Below are 22640 nucleotides of genomic sequence, written 5' to 3' on the forward strand. Positions count from 1 at the left end.
CCCTTTGGGCAGGGGGCTGGACTCGATGATCTCCCGAGGTCCCTTCCAGCCCTAATGTCTATGAAATCTATGAAATCTATGAAATTTGCACATTTCCCCAAAAAACAGAGGCTTGAATGGAAAATGACCTACAACTTCAACTGCGCAGAGGCTACTGCACTGCCATGATCTGAAATGGTGCTAGCTTTGTGTGTTTAATTCAGATCATCACTGCTATCTTAACAAGGACTGCACTAAATTTGGCAATCACTGCAACTTTGTACATGATAGCTGCCGCCAATGTTTATAAACAGCAATGTAACAGATGGTTGGGTTTTTCTGCCATATTTCTGAATATCTGAAAGTAACCTAACCTTTTGTCTTGTCCAAACAGCTCCCATTAAAAGGAATACAAAGAACCAACTCAGATATATGCTGACACAGGGCTGTCCAATATAGGCAAAGCCACATACCACGCAGGCCACACGCCACAGAGGTGGGTCTGTGGGATCCTGTCCCCTTCTCCACTTGGTACATGGGCCATGAAGGTGGTACACAGCCACTCACTTGGTGGCACAAAGCCCTGTTACTTGGTCTATACAGGCAACGCACAGATCCCCAAGTTCCCCTCCCAAGCCTAACTGCATGGGCTGAGCAAGCTGTGCTGGTGGCACACAGCCCTCCCACTTCGTCACGCAGGCTACACCAGCAGCATGCAGACCCCTCACCACATGGCAGGAGAGGCAGGTGCTGGGGCCCATGCATCACACATTAGCTGGTCACAGGCCACACAGCTCATGGGTCACCAACTGGACCACCCTGTTCAGATCTATCTTGAGTGAGCCCACCTGGGGGTGGTAAATATGCAAACCTGGATCCTACTAAAAATTGTAACATTCTGGGCATTAATTTTGTTTAAGTGAGTGAAAACAAGTACGTTTATTTTTTAACAAGTCTCCATTTACCTCCCTGATGTGAAAAACCTGGGATACGCCTTATTCATACATCTGAGATTTACTGGTAGAGCCTCAAAAACATGACACAGTTCAACTGCAAGTTAAAAGAATGTTTACCTTATACAAGAGTTTGCATTGCTCCTGATAATCAACATGCAAACTCCGCCACTGGAACCGCAACCTGCCATTTAACCACTGTAGGTATCTGATATCCACTTCATTTTTCAGGCCAGGCTCTGGTGCTAATTCAGTCATGCCCTTCCAGCTCTTCAAGAGATTATCTCCACACTAAAAGCAGAAGACAGAATGGTCTGAATTATCTTCCACATTTTTGAGTCACTAGGCAGTAAATACCATGCAGAATGAACAGGACAAGGACCAGCCAGGTGAAACAAATAGAGGGAAAAAGAGAAGCATAAATGCTAGAGAGGATGTAGAGAAACATGGATCTTTCTGCACATATACTGAAAATGCCCTATGTTAACAGTGCTTTGGAGGCAAATAAATAGAATTTACGAGATAAGTCAGGCTACTCAGAAAACCTTTAGCATTTCTATCAGGTTATAGTCTCATGGGTCCAGCTAAATCCTAATTGTAATGGCATTTCCTTCCTTCTGAATCCTGAATAACAACTGGTGGTTTTAAGGAAAATCAGACTTCTCCAAGTTTTTTTTTTTTCCCACCTAAATCAATAGTTATGCTCATTGATTTTTAGACTATTAGGAATGGATCAGATACAGCATCCAAAGATACTACATTGCATACAGATCAACAGAGAAATGCTGTCAAGGTAAGTTTAAAACCAAACTCAACCAAAAAAACATGACCAGACAAAAAGGAATTATATGCATGAGTTCTATCTGAAGGGCTCGCATGACGCTCTCTCATGGTCTCTAAGGGAGAAGCTTTAACATGATAACCAAAAAAATGATATTTAACTGCATACAAGGAAACATCCAATCCCATGGGATACCATAATTCAGCTAAAGGAGTAAAACTCTCTGGAAGAATCTGATTTTCACTATCTTTATTGGTAGCTTGGGCTACAGGAAAAATAGAAAAAGCAATCAATCTGGAAACAGCACTGCACAGTGCCCACCCTAGACCAGCTGGAGCTGGCACCCAGTCCTGTACGCAGGAGGGAGGGAAAGGCCTGTGGGTCTGATTCAGCTAGTGGGACTGGACCTGTGGATTGGTCCCACACCAAACATCTGGCTCCTGGGGCCAGATAGATTTGACAACCCTGCTATAAGGCTGTAAATGACAAGTAATTTCAACCCTGAATGAAACAAGATGACAGTCACAACATTTTTGCCACATTTATATAGCTACAGGAGCATGCAGATGTAATAGCTGCATTGTAACAGCTTATCCCAGTATCATTCCATACCTGTATAACTGTCATGCCTGTCCACACTACCAGAGGAAGAGATCACACAGGCCACAGAACCTAAAAAGCAACCAGGTGTCCTACACTATAAGAAACCTGCATATTATCTATAAATACACAAATGTTGGTCTGATTGTCTAGCAAAGCACTAGGACTGTGGGTCTTTAACTTGTTCTGTGACAGAACCTGAGCATACAAACTAGCCACTGGTATTTTTTTGCTAATTTGTCTGTTTTACTGGTAGTACTGAATTCAGTTCTCTACACATTTTTGCTCAGACAGTATTGCCTTTGTGTTAGAAGGGAAAAGCAGTCACCTTGCCTGGATCCCACTTGCCCAGAAATTCATCACAGTCGTCTCTTTTCTAAATAACTATTGGCAGACTCACCTAAACAGTACTGCAGCATTGGTCCAGGGCACCCTTGTGGCTCAGCTGGTTTTGCCAATATTAATAGGCGCTGCTGAGCTATGAAACTATGAAGGTTAGTGGTCTCCAAACATGACAATGCAAACAACTAGATACTAATAATTATCTTGGGGAAGGAAGCCACAGTTGTGTTAAAATAAATGAAGGAGTTACAACCTCAAAGATATTATGTGACATACAAGACTCTACTTTCCCTATCACACCAGACATCTTATACTAGATTCTGCTTTTTCTGTCTTTTACAGCAAAAGTCTTAACAAAGCCCCCTGGATTAGAGGTTTCAGAACTACACACATGCTGCTCCCATGGGGATTTACCTAAAACAGAATGGTATTATCGTAAATTCAATTGCTTGCAAGAGCAGTGACAAACACCATGTGGAGCTAATTTTATTGTAGCAATTTTCTTTATTAATATTAAAACAAGAAAGTCCCTGCATTTTTAACAGAATCTGTTTCAAATACTTATTTCATACAAACTGCACAAAATACTTATGCCTGCAATGAAATACTTGGTCTCTCATAAAGTAAACAAGGAAAGGGGGCCTTGAATATTGTATTGTGACCTCAATTTCAGTCCTCTGTCTCTACAGTCTAGACCTATTTACAGCTTTTCCCAGCTCTAGCCTATGCTTTGAATATTTCCATGCATTTATCTAATCTGTTCAGCAATATAGGTATATACTCAATCTCACTTCTGCATGCATTGTGTTGGCAACACAGAAAGCATAGCAAAGGCAGCTACGCAAGACTCCAGATATCCTCCTCTTAGCTGAATGCTTGAAAGCAGTAACAGTAGTGCTCTCTTTATAGTCGTATGCAGCCAGAAGACTTAAGAGTCTAAATTCAATCCAATTCCACCCTGGTCAAGCCCTTGAAAAACAGTTAATACAACGCTAGATGGGTCATCCCCTTGCTTTACTGCTTTTTGTGAGTGAGTCTTTAAGGTTAAGATGATGGCCTGTTACAAAGATAGCTGCATTCATGGTTTTACACTTTACAGGGACTTGAGCAGGGTGGAATAGGATCATACTTAGTTGCAAAAAGGTGGAACAGGATTGGGCTCCAACATTCTGAAATACAGCCATTACCATAGCATGTGAAAATGTATATAAATTATTATTTTAAATGGGAAAAAATGTTTTTTTCTTTAGTCACCCCTGCTCAAAAAACTAATTTTGTTTGAAATTATCCCCAGTGCCCCTCAGACAGCCAATACCTAATGCTTTTAAGAAATACAGAAAATTTCAGTGTAAAAAATGAATTGCCTAGAGGGACAAGATTGTGCATAAAAATAAGCGGCTAACACAAAATACTATTGCCATCCTACCAGTGTCATTACCAAGAGCACAACATTGAATGCTCCTCTGTTTTTTTCATCTTCAATGCGTTTTCCAAACATTATTGAATAATTGCTAAGAATGACAACCTTAACAATGAATTTACTGTCACAGCCTCATAAACCTAACATTTTTTATCTGCTTTGCCTTTAAATTACAAAAATGTATTTTAAAATACAATATTAATAACTTAACAAATAAAAGAGCTAGTGCTGACAGCTGGCTGAGTGGATTCTACTTTCCCCTAGAGTTCCAGTGGGACCTCTGTTTCATCAGTGGCATTCTTCAGAGTTACAAGCTCCATTGGCTAGGCTAGCATAGATTTTTGGATCCTAAAATATAATTCTAAAAACAAGTCAAAGTATGTATTGGATATGAACAGAACCATATTTAAAATTGCTTGGGAGCTGTAAGCATTAACAGTTGTACTTGCTGACCTTCTAAGCAAGTACAAAGCACTAGCTTAAACTGAGAAGTTGCTATTACTTGCAAGCTCTTCTGGCATGCAACTCACAGAAGGGGGCAGCTGGCATATACTGTCCTGACTCCATCAATGGCAAGAGACACTAACTCAGGCTGAGATCCACATTTTTATATACATCTATATATATCAGAGTGCAAAGTACAGAATGACCCAATGCAGAATATAAGGACTCTCGTGAAAACCAGGAAACACCTCCAAATTTTATCTTGCTCTACATTATGCACCCGTATCCCAGTTTCTGAATGTTATGAAAGTAGAGAGAAAGATTTCCAGAAACCTGAAGCAGGGTATTGGGCCTTTTGCTGCTCTGAAAGATGGAGTAGTTTTATTAAGAAAGATCTAACCACTCATTTTCAGTTAGCGAGTTTAAATTAGCTTTATCCTGACCAAGATGAAACTTCTGATGGGCAAAGTCTCAGCTGCCTGCATTGGACCATGATGACGTTGTCTTACCAATGGTTCTTCCACATCAGCATTCAGTTCCAAAAAACACTAGAATGCTGATATTCCTGAAGCGCCTTAGTTTCATGGGACCAGCAGGGATGCAGATGTAATGACGTGGGTGACTGGCCATTATTTTCCTTAAGCCCTATTCATCTCTTTTTTTTTTCTTCCCCTTCTGAGTTCAACAAGATACCAGCTATCTTTTTGTGACAAGAAAATCTTAGCACTTGACCTGCTTAGCATGGGAAGCATTATTATTTAAATTACTTACGGCTCCAAAGTTCAAACCAAAATCAAAGACCCACTGAGTCAAACATTGTACAGAAACACAGGAAGGAACACGCCTCCCCTCGCCAAGCTTACTGTCTCCCTAGAGAAGACAAAGAGTGGAACAAAAAGAAGAATGATTATCCCATTATACAACTAGGTTATTTAAAAAAAAAAAACAGTGATTGAGTGACCTGCTCAGTCACAAAGAAAGTCTGTGGCAGAGTCAGAAACTAAATCCAGATTTCATGAGTCATAGATCAGTGCCTGAACTACAAGCGCCCCCTTACATTTTTAAATACAGGATCTCTTTAACTCCCACCACATACAGGCGATGAACACATCTGATGCTAATAACCTCTACATTCGTATAGACTAGCTTTGGATAGCAGCAGGTAACCCAAATGACTGATTTACAGACCTTCACCCTTAAGCAACTTTTTAAAAGGAGGACCATGGCTCTATGATCCATGGTAACATACAGAAGAGTACAGTAAAAGATCCTCTGAGGCAGGAAAGAGTAAAGCATGATATAACTGTTTTGCCAGCAAGATCTTTTGACTGAAGTTGGTAGCATAGATCAAGAATGGGGCTGCCGTGTAGCTGATGAGAGAACCCTATAGGCCTATGGATTCAACCAGAGACCACAGTCAAAGCAAAGTAGAATGAGCAAATGCCACCTTAGCTAATATATCTCACAAAGAGCTTATCAACACAGGAAAGTTTTACTAGTCAAAGTTTTACCCACTTTAAGGATACTTATCAAACTTTTTGCTGTGTTTTGCTTTTTTTGTCTAGCTTAAGCCTCTTCCCAAGTGATAAACTAAACAAAAAAAGGGGGGGGCACTCTTATATTTAAATAAAAATGCACAATCAAAAGGGTTGCACAAGTATAACTATATCACTTTTAATTCGCACCTTATTTTATACCAAAAATCTTTCCCATACCAATAAGGCAGTATTTTTGTGGACAACTCACTGCTATCAAACTCAGGATTGGAAAGACTGTTTCTCTTTTGAGACCTAAGCCATTTTTAAGTGCTTTTTTAGTATGCAATTGCCTATGTTCTGCAGAAAATCAAAGAGCAGCATTACTGAGCAGGATTAGAACAGGCAACAAAGACTTCAATTATATAAATTGTTCATCAAAGAATAAATGTACATTTCATGGACATGGATAAATGCGATTTCAGACAGACGGTTATGTGAAAAGGGGGTGACTGCTAATTATTCCAGTCTGCCTGCTAAGAGGCAGGTATCCTGGCCCTGAGGAACAGGGCTTTGAGATAGCCCTGCCCTATTATCTACATCTTTTGTCAATGGGCATCTTCCTTATTTTTCACAATGGAAATTACTATAAAGTAGAATTCCCCACAGATTCAGGGAGATCCTGAGGGAAATTAAAACCCTGCCTTATAATACACTGTCTGTAGCAGTGCATAGAACCTTTGTGGCACAGTCACATTTTCCTGTAAGTTTTCTTTACTTTTCCAATTCACAGATACTAAATGCTTATGTTTCCTCAGGTTTTACGTCAATAAACCCATGGTGCTGGTAAAATGGCATACTCTGCTATTCTACCCTATATGTGCAATGAGAAAAGGAAAGAACTATGCTTTCTGCATTGCTGTAAAAACAAGCCTAATATAAGCTGGTTCACCTTAAAGATGCTCTTTTGTGATTATGAGCTGCCATCTGTTGGTCAGTTAAAGAAACCAAGAATGGCTGGCTCATACTTAGACTTTTGCAACTAATTCACATGATAAAGGTACAGAATCCATCCACAAGTGAACTCTCTGCCTCCAAACACATGCAGAAAACCAGCCGGCTACCTCTTCCAGATGCTACTAAAACACTGCCATGAGGAAGAAAGTGCTTATGTTCATTTGCTGCAGCCACCCCAGGGACCAGCTAATTTTATGATATGGGACAGAACAAAGAAACCAAGAGCCAGAAAACAACTTATCATGGACGGTCTCTTCCCCATGAGTACTCTCCAAAAAAGTTCATTCATGGCCAGAAAAATGCAAGTTCTCCTCCAGCCCCAACACTACCCACTCTGCCCCACTCCACTAAGTAGATAAACATAAGGCAGGGTAGGTTTGCACCTTACAGACTAACTAAACTAGAGATACATATAGCATAAGCTTTTATGACTCCAGCTCACTTCATCACATGCTGTGAAAAGGCATGCAAAAAGCAGTATATAGAATGGAGTGATATTATATTATGATAGTTTTTATTTCATATGTATATGATTATCATAAAAAATACTGTGTATGTATGTATGTGTAAGTGGGGGGGGTGAGAGAGAGAGATTTAGTTAGTCTATAACAGGGATGAGTAATTATTTTGGTTGGCGGATCACTTAAAGAGTTTTGGTGAGCTGTCAAGGGCTGTGCAGTTTTTCAGAAGATATAATTTTAACAAATTAGAGACAAAGAAACAAGCATGTACTAAAAATTATGAACAACTGGTGCCTCCCATGACCGAGGGGCACCATGGTGATGAGCGGGGACCACCCGCAGCCACCATCCATGCTGTCGGCAGCAGCAAGTGGCAAGTGGGGGCTGCCGGCAGCCACATCGGCAGCCAGGGGGGAGCCGTGACCACCCACAGAAGCTAGCAGTGGCCAATCTCAGGGGGGGCACATGCCCCCCCTACATGTCACCTATACCAAAAATCAAACATCTACTGCAATATATTTTAATTTTATTTTTTAAAATAATTTTGTCCTTATTTTTATTAATTTATATACAGGCGACTGCAAATAAGCTCAAAATTAAGTCTTGCTCTTGCATATTGTGTGTGGCAGGGAGTGGGATTCCACCCATTCTCACCTGGGGAAGCCTGTGCCACACTGCAGCCTGCGCCCACCAATAGTTCCAGCCCTAGCCAGAGCACACAGCTTCCCACGCACCTCCCAAGTACTGCTCGGCTCCTCCTCCTGCTGCATCATTCCACACAGCAGGTAGTGTGGGGAAGTGGCATCAGCCATGAGGGCACGTGCCAGGCACCACATACCTAGCCAGACAGGGGAAAGCTACAGGCAGGCAGCTCCCACCCCAGTGTGTGAGACTCCAGCACCTGGCCACCTTGCACCTACTCACCCACCTACAGTTGGATGCTCATTGCGCCAAGCAGGTAGAGTGGGTAGAAGGCAGCTAGGAGCTCGAGCTGGAGTCCTGCACAGTGAAGCAGGAGCTACCTGGCTGCAGCTCCTCCCCCCTACACACATCTGGCTGGGCATGTGGGGCCCAGCACACACCTCCACAGCCCCTGCTGCTTCCCTGAAGTTTTTGCTGCCTGGAGCAGTCCACGTCGGTCTCAGCCCCAAGTAGAGTGCTGCAGGGGCAGCCGCAAGCTGGATACAATCAATTGGTAGGCCAGATCTAGCCCATGGGCCATATTTCACCTACTCCTGGTCTGTAAGGAGCAAACATACCCTGTCTTCTGCTTGATTTCAGACTAAAACTGCTAACTACTTTTTAGTAAGATACACAAGCACTGCAATGTCATGCAGGAATACAGCAAAGCTATCTATGTGAGCTACTGGAATCAGGAAGGGCAAAATAGCTAATAAAAATAATCTGAGAGTTTACTTGTTTTTGTAGTTTGTATCAAACAGTTCATTCTTGGATGCCAATAGCACAGATGCATTTTCTGATTTAGTATGGTGTTCATTATTCCATTTAATAACAGGTCTTTCTACCTTTTCAGGTCTATTTAAAATAATATGAAAGTTCTTATTATCCAATATAGTTTCAGAATGAATCTAGCCACAGATCTGCAGGCAAGAGGAAACAGAATGCAAAAGGACCAGCTTCTCTCTACTAGCATGATGAGATGAATGAATGAAGGCAACATCAATTTGAGCTAAGAACTCCAATAGTGATGCTGAGTTCCAAGAGAAAGCAGGATACACACACGCATGGAAATAGAGCTGGCATCTCTGAAGAAATCACTCTTGCATTATAAACATCTCAGTTGTAAGAATACCTAGATGTATGCTTGGCTAAAGTATATATTTTCCACAGACATTATAGCCCACAGGAAAATAGCAAACATTACAATCTCAATACATTTGACAGCATAGTTAAACAATAATAAAATAATTGGTGCTTCTACACTGCCTATCAGCTAAAGATCTCAAAGCAGTCTGCAAACATTACGCCTCACAACAGCACTACCAGGTACTCTATATTAAAGATATATACAAGAATCACTTAAAATCACCATTGAAAGGTAGGCACTTGAGTAAAATGCAGCAGATGTTTAACAGTGCACAGCAATGCTGCATATAATCTTTAAAACGCAGGAGGTTAAGAACCCCACTTACATTTTAAGTGAACATATCCACTATAGCAAAAAACCATGATGCTTCTAAGCACCACATAGCACAACATAAAACATAGAAGCCAAAAGGAAAGGCAGTCAGCCAGAGCTTGAGCATCATGGGGAACCGAAAAACTTAGCCCAAAGGTTAATACACAAGCTCTCAGGCAAATCTCTGCACCAGACATTTCAAATATATGAGAGATTACCCTGGAAATGATAAACCTACTGCCAAAACAGAGAAAAGGAAAAGGAGAAAACAATGAGACATATAGAAAACATGACACTTAAGGAAAGGTTGGAAGAATTGGGATTATTTAGTCTGAAGAAGGGGAAATTTGAAGTTTGCAAAATGCAAAAAACCAGGGTGTTAGCAAAGAATAGCAATCAACAGTTTTCTGAGTCCACAGGGGACAGGAGAAATAGCAATGCCCTTACAATGCAAGAACAACAAGTCAGATCAGCGTTCAGGAGAAACTTTAAGTATGAGGATAGTTAAGTACTGAAATGCATTATCTAAAAGACTGCAGAATATCAGGCAAGACTTTCTGTGAGACGACCCTGCGTAGGAGGTTGGACCAGATGACCTCCTGAAGTGTCTTCCAACCCCATGATTATATGTTGCTCTGATTCTATGAAATGTATTCTGCCTTAGCAGTATGATACAGTGGAAACTTTGCAAGAGGAACTTTGAAGTTCACCACCCTCTGTGTAGGTTCTGTCTTATGTAAAGGGAAAAATCTAGTCCTCATAACAAAAAATGCATACTATCTCCTAAATGTTTAGTGCGCCATGGTAACTTCGATCCTCTAATGACAAACAAAGGCAGAAGGTAAAAAGCAAGAGGCACCTCAAAGATATTAGGAAAAATCAAAAGGAAATTGAAAATATGGAAAATAAATCAAACTTAGAAAATGAAACCTGACAGGCTAATATAGCACATAAAAGTCTGGAAAGTAATTATGCTTCACAGACAGAATCAATAGGTTAATAAGACCTTTTTTTCCAATTTGGGTAAGCGAAGAGAAAAACAGAAAACTCTAATATTTCGTGAACCTGATGTCAGAGGTTTCTCATCTTTCTGGTTTGAGGTAAATCAAGTGCAATTGGTATATTAATACTCTTCTCTAACAGAAGGCCAGTGTGCAAGACAGCAGCACCAGTGAGGATCCCTGAAAGAGAAATGCACAGTATTTCAAGGTCAACATTAGATATCTCATGTAAGTCTCATTTCTTTGCAAATAGCCAGAGTATGACAAATCAAACTCTCCAACGAACAAGATTAGTCAAACTGCTAACCTCAAAGTTGGAGGGCATGTTTGATTTAGTTTGTTTTTTCCTGATAGAAGTAATTAAACTGAGTTTATTTGGCTCTGCTAAAGAGAAACAGGTATTTCTGCCAGACACATACACTTGAATTATGAAATCCAAAGAAATCTGATATCAGGTAATGAATAATTAACAAAACCAAGATGTAAACATTTGTGCAAAGGACCCTAATTATAAAAAGGGAATAAACAACAATATTGAAACTTTAAGTATATGTAAGTACTTTCGATCTTTAGTGTGCACTAGGCCTGTGCAAATAGGGAATTATTTGATTTGGATTCAGCCGATTTGTATCACTGTCCTGAATTGATTCAGCTGAATCAGCTTCAGAAGATACAGCGCTGATTCAGAGAGAAACAGCTTCAGAAGACTTGGCACTGATTCGGAGAGATTCAGTGATTCGGACTGGCTGGCGAGAGGCAGGCACAGCCAGGCAGCTCCTCCAGCTGTGCCTGCCTCTCCCCAGGAGGGGGGAGCCGCAAGAGAAGCCTGCACAGCTACCCTGCCCCACCCCAGCCTACGCACTTAAAAAAAAAAAAGGGCCCCACACTCACCAACTGCAGCAGGAGATATGGGGGCTCTGGGGTCTCCTGGCAGAGCCCCCCAGTGCAGCCCCTGCTCCCCAATCACCCACTCCCCAATTCAACCCCATACCTGGTGGCCCCCCCATCCAGCCCCAGCATCCCATAAAAAAAAAAATTTAAAGCCCCGCACTCACCAGCTCTGACAGCAGTGATTGGAAGCTTGTGGCAGAGCCCCCCTGCGCAGCGTGAGGCAGTGGGGGGGAGCAGGGATTTTCTCCCCCACCTCACCTGGCACCCACGCAACAGCTGCCCCATGGCATGGGTGCAGCATGGCTTGGCAAGGCACCACACGCTGCCTAGAAGCTGGGGCCACTGGGGCTGAGCGGTGTCAGGCTCCAGCTGTCAGGTGGAGCCGCCTCCGCTCCCAGACAGCGCACAGCACCCTGCCGAGCCATGCTGCACCCACATGATGGGACAGTTCCTGTGCACAGCTGCTAGGTGGGGGGAGGCAATCCCTGCTGTCTCCAGCTGTGTGGGGGAGCTTTGTCATGAGCCCTCAGAGGCTGCTGCACCCGGTGAGTACGGGCCTTTTTTTTTCTTTTCTTTTTTTTTGTTGAAAGCTGTAATGTTTCAATTGGAAAAAAATGAAACATTACAGCTTTCAAAATTAAAAGTTCAATGTGACATTCAATTACCACATTTTCTTTCAATGAAACGTAAAAAATAAATAAAATTTAAAGAACTCTCAAAATGAAGCATTTTATTTCAGGTTGAACAAATATTTGGATCGAGTTGACTTAAAATGGATTTGTGTCCTTACATCATTTTTGGGTCACCCAAAATACTTTGTTCATTTTTTTTCATTCAGCCAGTCGAAAAACTTAAAAGAAAAAAAAAGGTTCTATAAACTTGGTCTCCAGTCCATGGGGTCAGCTAAGGAACAGTTGTGGTAAAGAGTAAGGGGTTGGGAAAGAAGAAAGTGGTGTTACACATTCAACCTAACACTTAATAAGTGCAGTTAAAGCACAAGCAGATGCACGTTCAATCAGTTTAGCACATATTAAGTGCCCTGGTGGCACTGTGAAGTTGTTCCCTGGGTCTTGTCCTACAAACTATTGCTTACAATATGTGAACTGAATTTAAAATGCTAGTATATGAGTGGTCAAGTAGCAAAACATACACTAAGTACCATCACAAAGTAACAAAGTTTGGAATCTTCTGGTAAGGAGTATCTCCAGATCATACTACCTACTAAATATTGAGCTAACATCTGACTGCTCCACAGAGGTAATACAATCAGGAGAGCCCAGTGTGGTGGTGGGGGCTGGGAGTGACAAACAACTAAGTCCCAGCACCAGCACCACACTGGAGCTGCTCAAGGAGTTCTCAAAGGTTCCAATGCTTATGACACATTTTATTTAGATCCTAGTAAGCATTAGCATACAACTACTCAAAAAACTTTCTAACTCATAGAAATGCTTACTAGGATCGAATTAAAATGCAGCCTAAGTGTAACATGTGCAGCCTAAGTATAACAAGGCCCCTTCAAGGAAGAGTTATCCTCTAACATTTACTAACTTCAGAGGTTGCTACATTCCTGTTGTATAACTGTGACAAGTGAATGTGTAACAAGGCCCGCAGAAAAACAGGACCAAGGACTCTTCACAGAACTAGGAGCTACTGTCCCAGGAAATCTCTCTTAGCTTGTCTACCCTAGATTTTTTTTTTACTTTCCCTATTATTGCCAGGTAACTAATACCATTACAAACGTTAATGCAGATGCTCCCTAAAAACTGCACATCCTGTGACATATTTTTGGTGAGTAACCATACTTCTCCTTATCAGTTTAACAATTCTGGCGAAGTCCCCAAATGATCAATAAGGAGTTGCTTCAACTTCCATCCTGGCAATCTCTCACAGGGTTAATGGGCATATTTGCATTGGATAGAAGATGTTTGTCTTGTTACGAGTTCTGTGGGATGGTTTAGAAAAACCAGTATCTGGACACTCTGGAAGCAAGCTGTGGTGATCAGCCTAGAATAGTCCCTTGACTCTATGACATAAACAGGACTTGGCATGGGTAGCGCTTTATAAAATTTTCCCCATGACAGCTTGTAGATTTATCTTGCACCTTCCTATATCATCTGCAATCATTTTTTGTATATAAGTTGGGAGCAGTAAATTGTGCTTTGAAAAATGATCTGTGTGTGATCACACTACACCAAAAGTGATAAAGATATAAGACCAATATTACTATGGGAAATATCCAAGACAGCAACCCTCACAAGGGTTTAACAAGCCACTGGAGAACAGCTTTCCAACTATTAATCATCCTGTGGTTAAAAGGCAAGAAAATTCCAAGTACACACATAAATGCTTGTATAATGTACCTATGTGGGCTTCCTCTTCTAATTTTATTTTTGAATTTCAAGAAATATGCCAATTCTATCAATTATCCCATAAAGAATGATCTGACATTAAAGAAAGTAAAATCAAAAACAATGAAAACAGAAGACATGACTTCAAGATATACATGGAACAGTTAAAAGCCTACAACCGGCCCAGCTGTTAGAATTCACTGCTAGCAGTCTACTAAAGATGGAGAAAGACGAAATTTCCTAGGGGCTGTTACAGTTCAAGATAAGGTTTACCTCTGTTCCACCCCCACAGATACCCCATTAAAGAGACAGGCCTACCTCACCTACACTTTTCTACAATGGGAAGTCTGTGTTTACCCCAGTCCTCTCTAACTCCAGGAGGTCCAACAGGATTTGGCCCCCATTTATGGAATATTCTGAGAGCTGTTGATAAGCTAGTAAAAACAGCAAAACAAAATAGCTTTTATCCACAGAAACAATGCACTCAGAGAAAGAAGGGTTAAAAAATAACAAAAGATTAAACATGCATTGCCTTCCCTAAACATAGCCTTTTTCTACCAGTTTAAGTGGGCTCTACCTAACTGATCCTCAGTCTTGTGCTGAAGTGAGATGTCCCACTGCCCCCCTCAGTGTGCAGACAGACTTAACAACCTAAGTGTGTTTCCAAATGAAACACAGTTGGAAATGTTTCAGCCAGGGGACATATGTGCATCCCCTGTGACTGCCATTCCCTGACTGGAACACTTCAGAATCCTGCAGCCTCCTCTAGCACCAGTCAGAGGATGCTAGAGCAGACTGTAATAGCCTGTAGCTTCACACGCAGCTGCCCTCTCATCCTCCCACCAAAGGAAAAATAGAGGGCAGAGGAGAGCCACAGAGGAGAGGTTGTGGTAGAATGCCATCTCTGTCTCTCCCCAAACTCTGCTATCAGACTGATGACCAGTCTGACAACTTAGTTACCATGGTCACTGCAGAATGCAGACATCCCTAGCCTCATCGGCTTCAGGTAACTGAGTTGTAACCTGAGCTGGATACATTCCTGAGGGAGGGGGAAACCTGCTCCCTCTGCCTACATGACTGGCCTCACACACCTGGGTGAGGGCTTAAACTCCCTATTGTTCTAAGCAATATCATCAAGACTGGCAAGGGGCTAGAGACCCTGCCAGTCCACCCAGCAATCAATGATGCATTTCAAATTCGTTGGCTGGCAGCCAACAGTTGCTGGCCTTCACTGGATCAGGTAAATGAGGTCATAAGGTCTATATAAGTTAAAGACTGCCCAGGAGAAGGGGCAGCCGCCATGATGAGAACCCTCAGAGAAGCTGGACCATCTGAAACTTGCTCTCTCTCTTGAAACTCATGGTCAATGAACTGATTGCCTCCAGAAGGAATCTCCACCTGCCTCTGGATAATACTTGTGAGTAACCTACTTGAGATCCAACTAGATATGTACCATACAGTAGCACAGATGTGTAATCAAAAGCTACCATGCCACTGTTTGCTCTAAGGGATTTCCTCTAATATTGCTCTACCCTGTACCCTATTCCAAACCTACTCCTTGTAACCAATGAAGTTCTCCTCTGTACCTAGCATGGGAGACTTATTGGGAGTGGGTCTAGATTATGCCTTGGAGTCCCCATGGTTTGGCTGACTAAGGGAGACCACTATTTGTACTTCAGACTGAGGGAAGCACCCCAAATTCTTGCAGTGGTGCAAGTACCCTCAAGGACTAGTAGGCCTGTGTTTCCCAGGAGGCACAGGGCCAAGATCAATCCAGACCCTAGATGGTGGCGGCATTACCCCCAGGCTTGCAGGTGTGCTCCACAAAGGGGGTCAGTTGAACATGAGGCACCCCCAGGGAGGCACTCAGCCTGGAAGTTGGTGGGGCACAGTGAGGCAGGGTGCTCAATGCAGGAACACTCCCTGTGTAAGCATCTCATTCTGTTCTTGTAAATAAACTGATGGGCTGTGATGTAGATGATTACACAGACAGGTGGGTGGCAAATTGGCTTAGGGGTCACACCCAGAGAGTGGTGGTGAACAGACTGATATTGACCAGGAAAGATGTGGGCAGTGGAGTCCTGCAAGCCTCAGTCCTTGGACCAGTGCTATGCAATGTTTTCATCAGTGACTTGGACGAGGGCGTGGAGAGAACCCAGTCCAAGTTCACAGATGATACCAAATTATGGGGCAAAGTTAACACACCAAAGGATAGGGAACAGATCCAGGGGGATCCGGACAGGTTGAAAAAATGGGCAGAACAAAATAGGATGCAATTCAACAAAGGCAAGCGCAAAGTGTGCACCTGGGCAAAAAGAACAACCAACACACAGACGGGGATGACCTTCTCAGCAGCACAGCAGCAGAAAGGGATCTGGAGTCATAGCTGACTCCAAGATGAACATGAGTTGTCAATGTGACAAAGTGATCAACAAGGCTAACTGCACTTTATCATGCATTAGCAGATGCATGATGAACAGGTCTAGAGAGGTGATGCTTCCCCTCTATGAGGCACTGGTCAGGCCACAGTTGAAGTATTGCATCCCATTTTAGATGCCGCACTTCAAGAGCGATGCAGAGAATCTTGACAGGGTTCAGAGAAGGGCCAATCGTAGGGTCAGAGGTCTGCAGGCAAGGCCCTACGAGGAGAGCCTGAGGGACCTAGATTTCATCAGCCTTCACAAGAGAAGTCTGAGACGTGATCTTGTGGCTGCCTATAAACTCATCAGGGGAGGGCAGCAGGGAATAGGAGATGCTTTATTTACTACGACATCCCCTGAAGTAACTAGGAACAATGGCCACAAACTGACGGAGAGCAGATTTAGGTTGGACATTTAGGTAGAACTTCCTCACACTAAGGGTTGCCAGAACCTGGAATGGGCTTCCAAGGGAGGTGGTGCTCTCTCCTACCTTGGGGGTCTTCAGAAGGAAACTGGACAAGCATGCTGGGGTGGTCTGACCTCAGTGCTCTTTCCTGCCCAGGGCAGCGGGTCAAACTCAATGAAGTCCATTGCAACCCTAACATGTATGAATCTGAGCAGGAATGGAGGTGGGGAGAAGTAGAGGAGGCTCCCAACTCCCCCACACCTCTCCTCTTCCCATTGGAGGTGAGGGGTACAGAGGACTGGCATGGGAAGGCCCAGCTCCAGGGTCAGCAGGGGGGACAGAGGAGGGAGGGTACAGAGAGGAGGTAAGCTGGACTCCATCCCAGCTACCATGTACTATCCCTCTATGCATATAACCAAAAATGAAAAACTCCAAATAGTGCCTCATTGCAAGAGGTATTACTTTGGAGCATTTCAGCCACTTCTGAAATGTTTCAAAGCACGTGTATGTTTAAATTGCTTTAACTGTTACATCTGACCACACCCAGGAAGTCAGATCCCCTCCTAGTCTCTGTGTGCTGCCCTTTGTTTGCCCAGGTTGGTTCTTTTCCTTTGTTTTTTAAAAGTTTCACTTGGGTTTTTCCCCATGCCCTTTGAAGTCACCAGGTGAGCTGGTGTCAGATATCCAAAACTGGAGTTAACTGATCCCATCACCTGTCATTCCATATTTCATCAGGGCCCCATCTTAGTAGGCACCTGTCTATCTCGCAAGAAAATAGAAATTTGCTGAGGGAGGCATCAGCTTGCTGAACATCTGTAAGTGGGGTATAGGTGAGTGCAGGTTGGGCGTGCACATCTGGGGGGGCTCCCCCCCACTCTTTGTGACATGGATGAGCCTAACCCCTCCATGAAGCAGGGGCAGGGGAGAAGGGAGGATCAGCCCTGCCTGCCTGCCTGGCTTGCAGAGCACTGCAAAGGGGTGGGAAAGCAGCTGCTACTAGTGGACAGCAAGGGAAGCCCAGGGGTGGGGAGTGGTGGAGGGAGCCGAGCCTGGAGCAACTGGCTCTCTTAGCCTTTGTTCCATTACTGTCCAGCAGGGCTGCAACCAAACCTGCACTGGCTCCTGCTGCTCCTGCCTCACCTGCCTGTTCCACACCTGCCCAGAGGGGCTGCAGCCAAACCCATGCTGGCTCCTGCTGCTCCCTCCATACCTGCCTGTTCTGTGCCTGTCCAGTGGGACTTTGTGAGCAGCCAAACTCCTTCATGTCCCACCCTCCATCCACATGCTCCCCTGCCCAGCTATGCATGAGCAGGACCAAAGCTCATCAAACCACATGGCACAGAGCCAGCTGGGCACTTCCCAGCAACATGCAGTTCCCAGCTGCAACATTGGGTCTGAAGGACACAGCAGGAGCCAGCCCAGCCCCTATGGTTCCTGGCTGGCTCCTGCTGCCACCTATTGCAGAAGCCACGCACCTGCAGCTTCTGCACTGAAGCCAGCTGTCTTCCCTACTCCCTGCTGCACAGGTCTACAAACTCTGCTGGGAGCGGAGGGAACTCTTTCCCCTCCTTCCCTGCAGAGTTCAGTGCAGAGCTTCCCAGATGTGAGTGCAGGAGCTGCAGGCGCACAGCACAGAGTCTCTGTGATAAAAGCAGCTGTGCTCTGCCCCCATGTGCACAAAGCTGGCCAGAGCCGTGCCCACTGGGCGCCAGTGCCTGCGCCGGTCACAAGCTCCCTGAGGCCCCCCTACCTGCTGCTGTCGCCAGTGGGGGTTGCACACCATGTGGGGGAGTGTGTGTGGGGTCTCCACACTCCCTACCCTCCCTCACACCCCACAACCCCTATATACACATACCCCAACATACCCTATTCCCCACACACACACTCCCCCCACACCCCACCACACACAAACACTCCCCTCATACCCCACCACACACACACACACACTATAAAAGAGTGAGACTTTATTTTTAAGTTATTATGAAATGCCTTCTATATACAGTACACAAACACAAATCATAAATATTTTTTGTAATAAAATTAAAATATGTTATAGTAGGTGTTTGACTTCTAGTGTATAATTTGGTTTTCTTCTGGTCCTAAGATGGCAACTCCCCCTCTCAAAAGGAGTATTTCTAGGGGGGCAAGGGGAGGGGCTTCTGGTGACAAAAATCAGAGGTTGGGGTGGGACTTCCAGTCCCAATACAGTGACTAGGGGGCAGAGTAACTGTCAAAGAGCAGGCCTACTTATGTGGCCCTTGACAGCTCACCAGAACTCATTAAGCAGCCCTCCAGCAGAAATAATTGCCCGCCCCTGATTTACGCCTTACTTAGGTCCTCAACAGTTAAAATATCACCAAACTCTTCAAGGACACACAGACTCTCAATGAAATTAAAGGTTGTCTCAGTGATATCATTTTTTTTTAATAACAGAATTCAAGATAACGTAGAATTGAGTTAAACCATAGAAGTCAACCACTGTTAAACAAATGGATGTTCCCACAGTAGTCATAAAAAATAATAGAGAAATAACATTCTTCTAAAAGGAGTTTTTATTTTTATTAAAACCACTGGAATTTTTGGCATATTGATCCATTAGTTGATACATGCTTGGACATGAGAGTGAAAGGCAGAAAAGAAATATTACTGTCTCTTCATTATTTATGGCGGGCACGTCCCCATGTGCATAACTGCACCATAATTATGCAGTAATACCTGTAAGAACAGGTACTAATTTAACACAATAAAATTAGTCTACTGCGCTTCTAGGATCTCATGTCTCATGTAGACCCACCTAGAGGAGACCTGGATGTTGCATATCAAGCCTTGCCTCACCAGGAGGCCTTGGAGGTCTAGGAAACTAGATGATCTTTCTCAGCTCTTAAGTGAAGAAAGTAGGGGATGCCAAGTCTTTCACATACGGAAAACATTAATGGGAAATAAGCCAGGAACTTTCAACAGTCTCCTGTAAAATGCCCTCACCTCTCAGTTATTTGTTTCAGTCTTCTGTTACTGTAGTGTCAGTCTCCAGCTCACTCAGATTTTCCAGAAGACTCCTCTCTAGCATTTAGAAAAAAAGCTCATGCCTCACAAAATACTGGGTGGTGTTTAGGATTGAGAACAATGGAATTAACAAATGAAACTGAGGGGAGGAGATTACTTTCCAAGACTTCAGAGGAGAATCTGAAGCTCTTGGTAGTACATCAACAGCCCAATTGCTGGACAGCTAATCAGAGAATAATATACACTGAGATTCATTTTGGTGCCATGATGCTAAGGAAAAGCCTTCAGCTACAGAGATGGTAAACTACCAGTGAAACCAGAAAGCATGAACCTGGAATGGATTCAAAAACAGAAACAAACAGGCCCCTTGTTTTTTTCCTTCTGTCACTTTCTAATTTAATTTCTGTAGCACAGCGATTGTCAACAAGGATGCTGCGACACGCCTTGTGATCATTTCAGAGATGCCATGTAATGCTAGCACTCTTAGGTGTGCAAACATGACTCACAAAATAAACCCACAGATTTCAAATAGGCATCCAAAGTGTTAAAAACATTCTGACCTGCTGGAGGCTTTCCAAGTTCTTTGCACCAGAAAAATTGCTCTATTGTTTTCATATAGTCAAAAAATGAGTGAAACTAAAATCTGGCATTTTCCAAGGGGTGCCTTGTGTTACCAATAGAGAGGGAGCAGCTGTGTCTGTCCTCCCAGAATCACTGCATGCTAACATACCTATTCCTTTGTTTCTTCATGACTTTTATAACTTTCTCATCCCAAATTGTTCAATCCCCTGGCACTGAGTCACACATTCCTCACATAGTACACCAAACCTATCCTACTTTTGGTTATCTTTCCTTATAGGGAAAGTGCTATACATTGCTCACCTATAGTACTTCTTCCAATACCTTATAAGGTGCTCTGTTCAAGTTTATTGCTTAGTTCTGGGAAGGCCTGGATATGACTAAAAGCCTTAGCATAATTCATTCTGCCTGCTATACCTTGAGTATGAAAAAGCTGAGAACCACTGCTGAAGTGACTCTGTAATGCCTGATCTGGGTAGTGATTCTTAGCTGCTTGCCATGCTGGTCCTCAGTGACCATTGCTTCTAATTTTAATATATTTTTTTAAAAACTGGATGCATACAATAAAGAGACCTCATGATCTCTTACTGCCCAGCTCCCTCCCACAACCTCCTCTTAACTGTTTTGGTCAGTCTATAAGATATCATGTATATCCTGATACTGGAAACACATTTTCATGTTTAAAATTAAGTCTCTGTGTGGATGAATGAAGGCCTTGAATTGTTTACAAAAACTGCACTGATACTCCACACTGTATACCCCTGCCCTCTATGAGTAATTGGTCTGATGTCTTCTGGAGGTGATGGAAACATTTAATTTTCAGTGGAGGAAAATGAGTAGATAGAAGAAAACTGTATTGGTAAGACACGGTAAAGAAGGAAGAACCATAGAAGCAATAGTATGAGATCAAGTACGAAGCATTAATATAACTGGCTTCTGATATGCGGTGTATTGGCATATCATGAGCTATTTAGCAGGCTTCAGCCCTCATTTGTGTTTCAGACATGGCTTACTGTGGTAGGGTAGCAAGAATTAATTCTAAAATCTAGTAGTCTTGTCATCATACCATTAATTGGGTATTAAATTCATTTTTTCCCTTCACAGCATAGGTTCTGCATGTCTGCTTTGTTAAATGGTCTTGTCAGTATGTGCAAAATGTTTGAAACAAATTACATTAATTTCTGTTTGAAAAAGTAGTGTGGCTGCTGTTCTGGAGGCTGTGTTTTTCTTTTGGATAAACACAAAATGGCTGGATTCTTCTTATGCTTGTTGTGGTACAACCCTGATGACTTCAGCAGGATTACATGAACTACAAAACGAGGCATATGATTTGCTGTTTTAGCCACTGTTTTCAGTCCTTCATAAAACTGAAGGCCATTTTCTTATAGTTTTGCACAAGATTTTCACTTCAAGAAACTATTTTTAGGTGTTTATAAATCTCTAAAACAGACTCCATTTGCTCTGAAATTTCTCAGGTTAGTTTTCTACCAAGAAGGGAATTTTCTTCTAATTTGGCTCCACTGTTTTAGGCAGCACAATTTCTTTTTCTACTGACACTTTTCAGATTTTTGCCTGCATCTCTAGTCATTTTTTTTTTTTTTTTTTACTCACTGCTGGTTGGGCCTCAGGAGGGGCACTGTATTCAGCTCTGGGCATAACATTTTAAGAACGATGTGAAAAAACCATAAAGGATCCAGAGACAAGCGATGAAGATGATACAAGACTTGGAACACAAACCACATGAAAAAAGGTTAAGAGAACTAGATATGTTTAGTTTGAAGAAAAGAAAAATAATTGGGGACATGATAGAAACGTTCAAATATCTGAAAGATTGCCATAAAGAAGAGGGAGAACAACTGTTCTCTCTTGCTGCCGAAAGCAGGACAAAAAACAACGGGTGTAAAATAGCAGCAAAAAAATTTATTTCTACATTACATTTAAATGCTGTCCTATCCAACGAAGACTCAAGGTGGCTCACAATAAAACCTGAATGGTATTTAAAAAAACCCTCAAAAACACCTAGACTGCCCACATGATACCTAAAAACCTTAAAAATTCTACCCCATCCCACTCACTCCTACCTCCCAGCCCATCACCCAAGACAGCATGCCCCACAGGCCTCATCCCAAGCAGGCTTCTCAACCTTCCCAAACTTCCATACCCATCCAGGCCCCCAAAAAATTTGCTGCAGTCCCTCCATACCGCCCTCCCAGCACCTCCACTGACCCCAAATACAACCCCAGTCCACCTCCCCACCCTGGGAAGAGCCTGGCACAGTCCCACCCCAACCCAGCAACTGCAGCCCACCCTGCCCATGCCCCATGCAGATCCAGGGGCACATACCCCACCCCATGAGATGTGCGCAGCAGCAGGAGCCCCC

General features: G+C 43.1%; 1 protein-coding gene across 1 annotated transcript in view; it reads right to left on the reverse strand.

Moving 5' to 3' along the window:
* The window catches only part of CUNH14orf80 (chromosome unknown C14orf80 homolog), a 144188-nt gene that overhangs the window by 105740 nt on the left and 15808 nt on the right, over positions 1-22640 (reverse strand). The window contains exon 4 of the mRNA XM_019530573.1: positions 1053-1223. Within this exon, the coding sequence (XP_019386118.1) occupies positions 1053-1223 (171 nt within the window). The remainder of the gene's footprint in view (positions 1-1052; positions 1224-22640) is intronic.

This window comes from Crocodylus porosus, unplaced genomic scaffold, assembly GCF_001723895.1.
Source record: "Crocodylus porosus isolate Cpor-Errol unplaced genomic scaffold, CroPor_comp1, whole genome shotgun sequence".
NCBI lineage: Eukaryota > Metazoa > Chordata > Crocodylia > Crocodylidae > Crocodylus > Crocodylus porosus.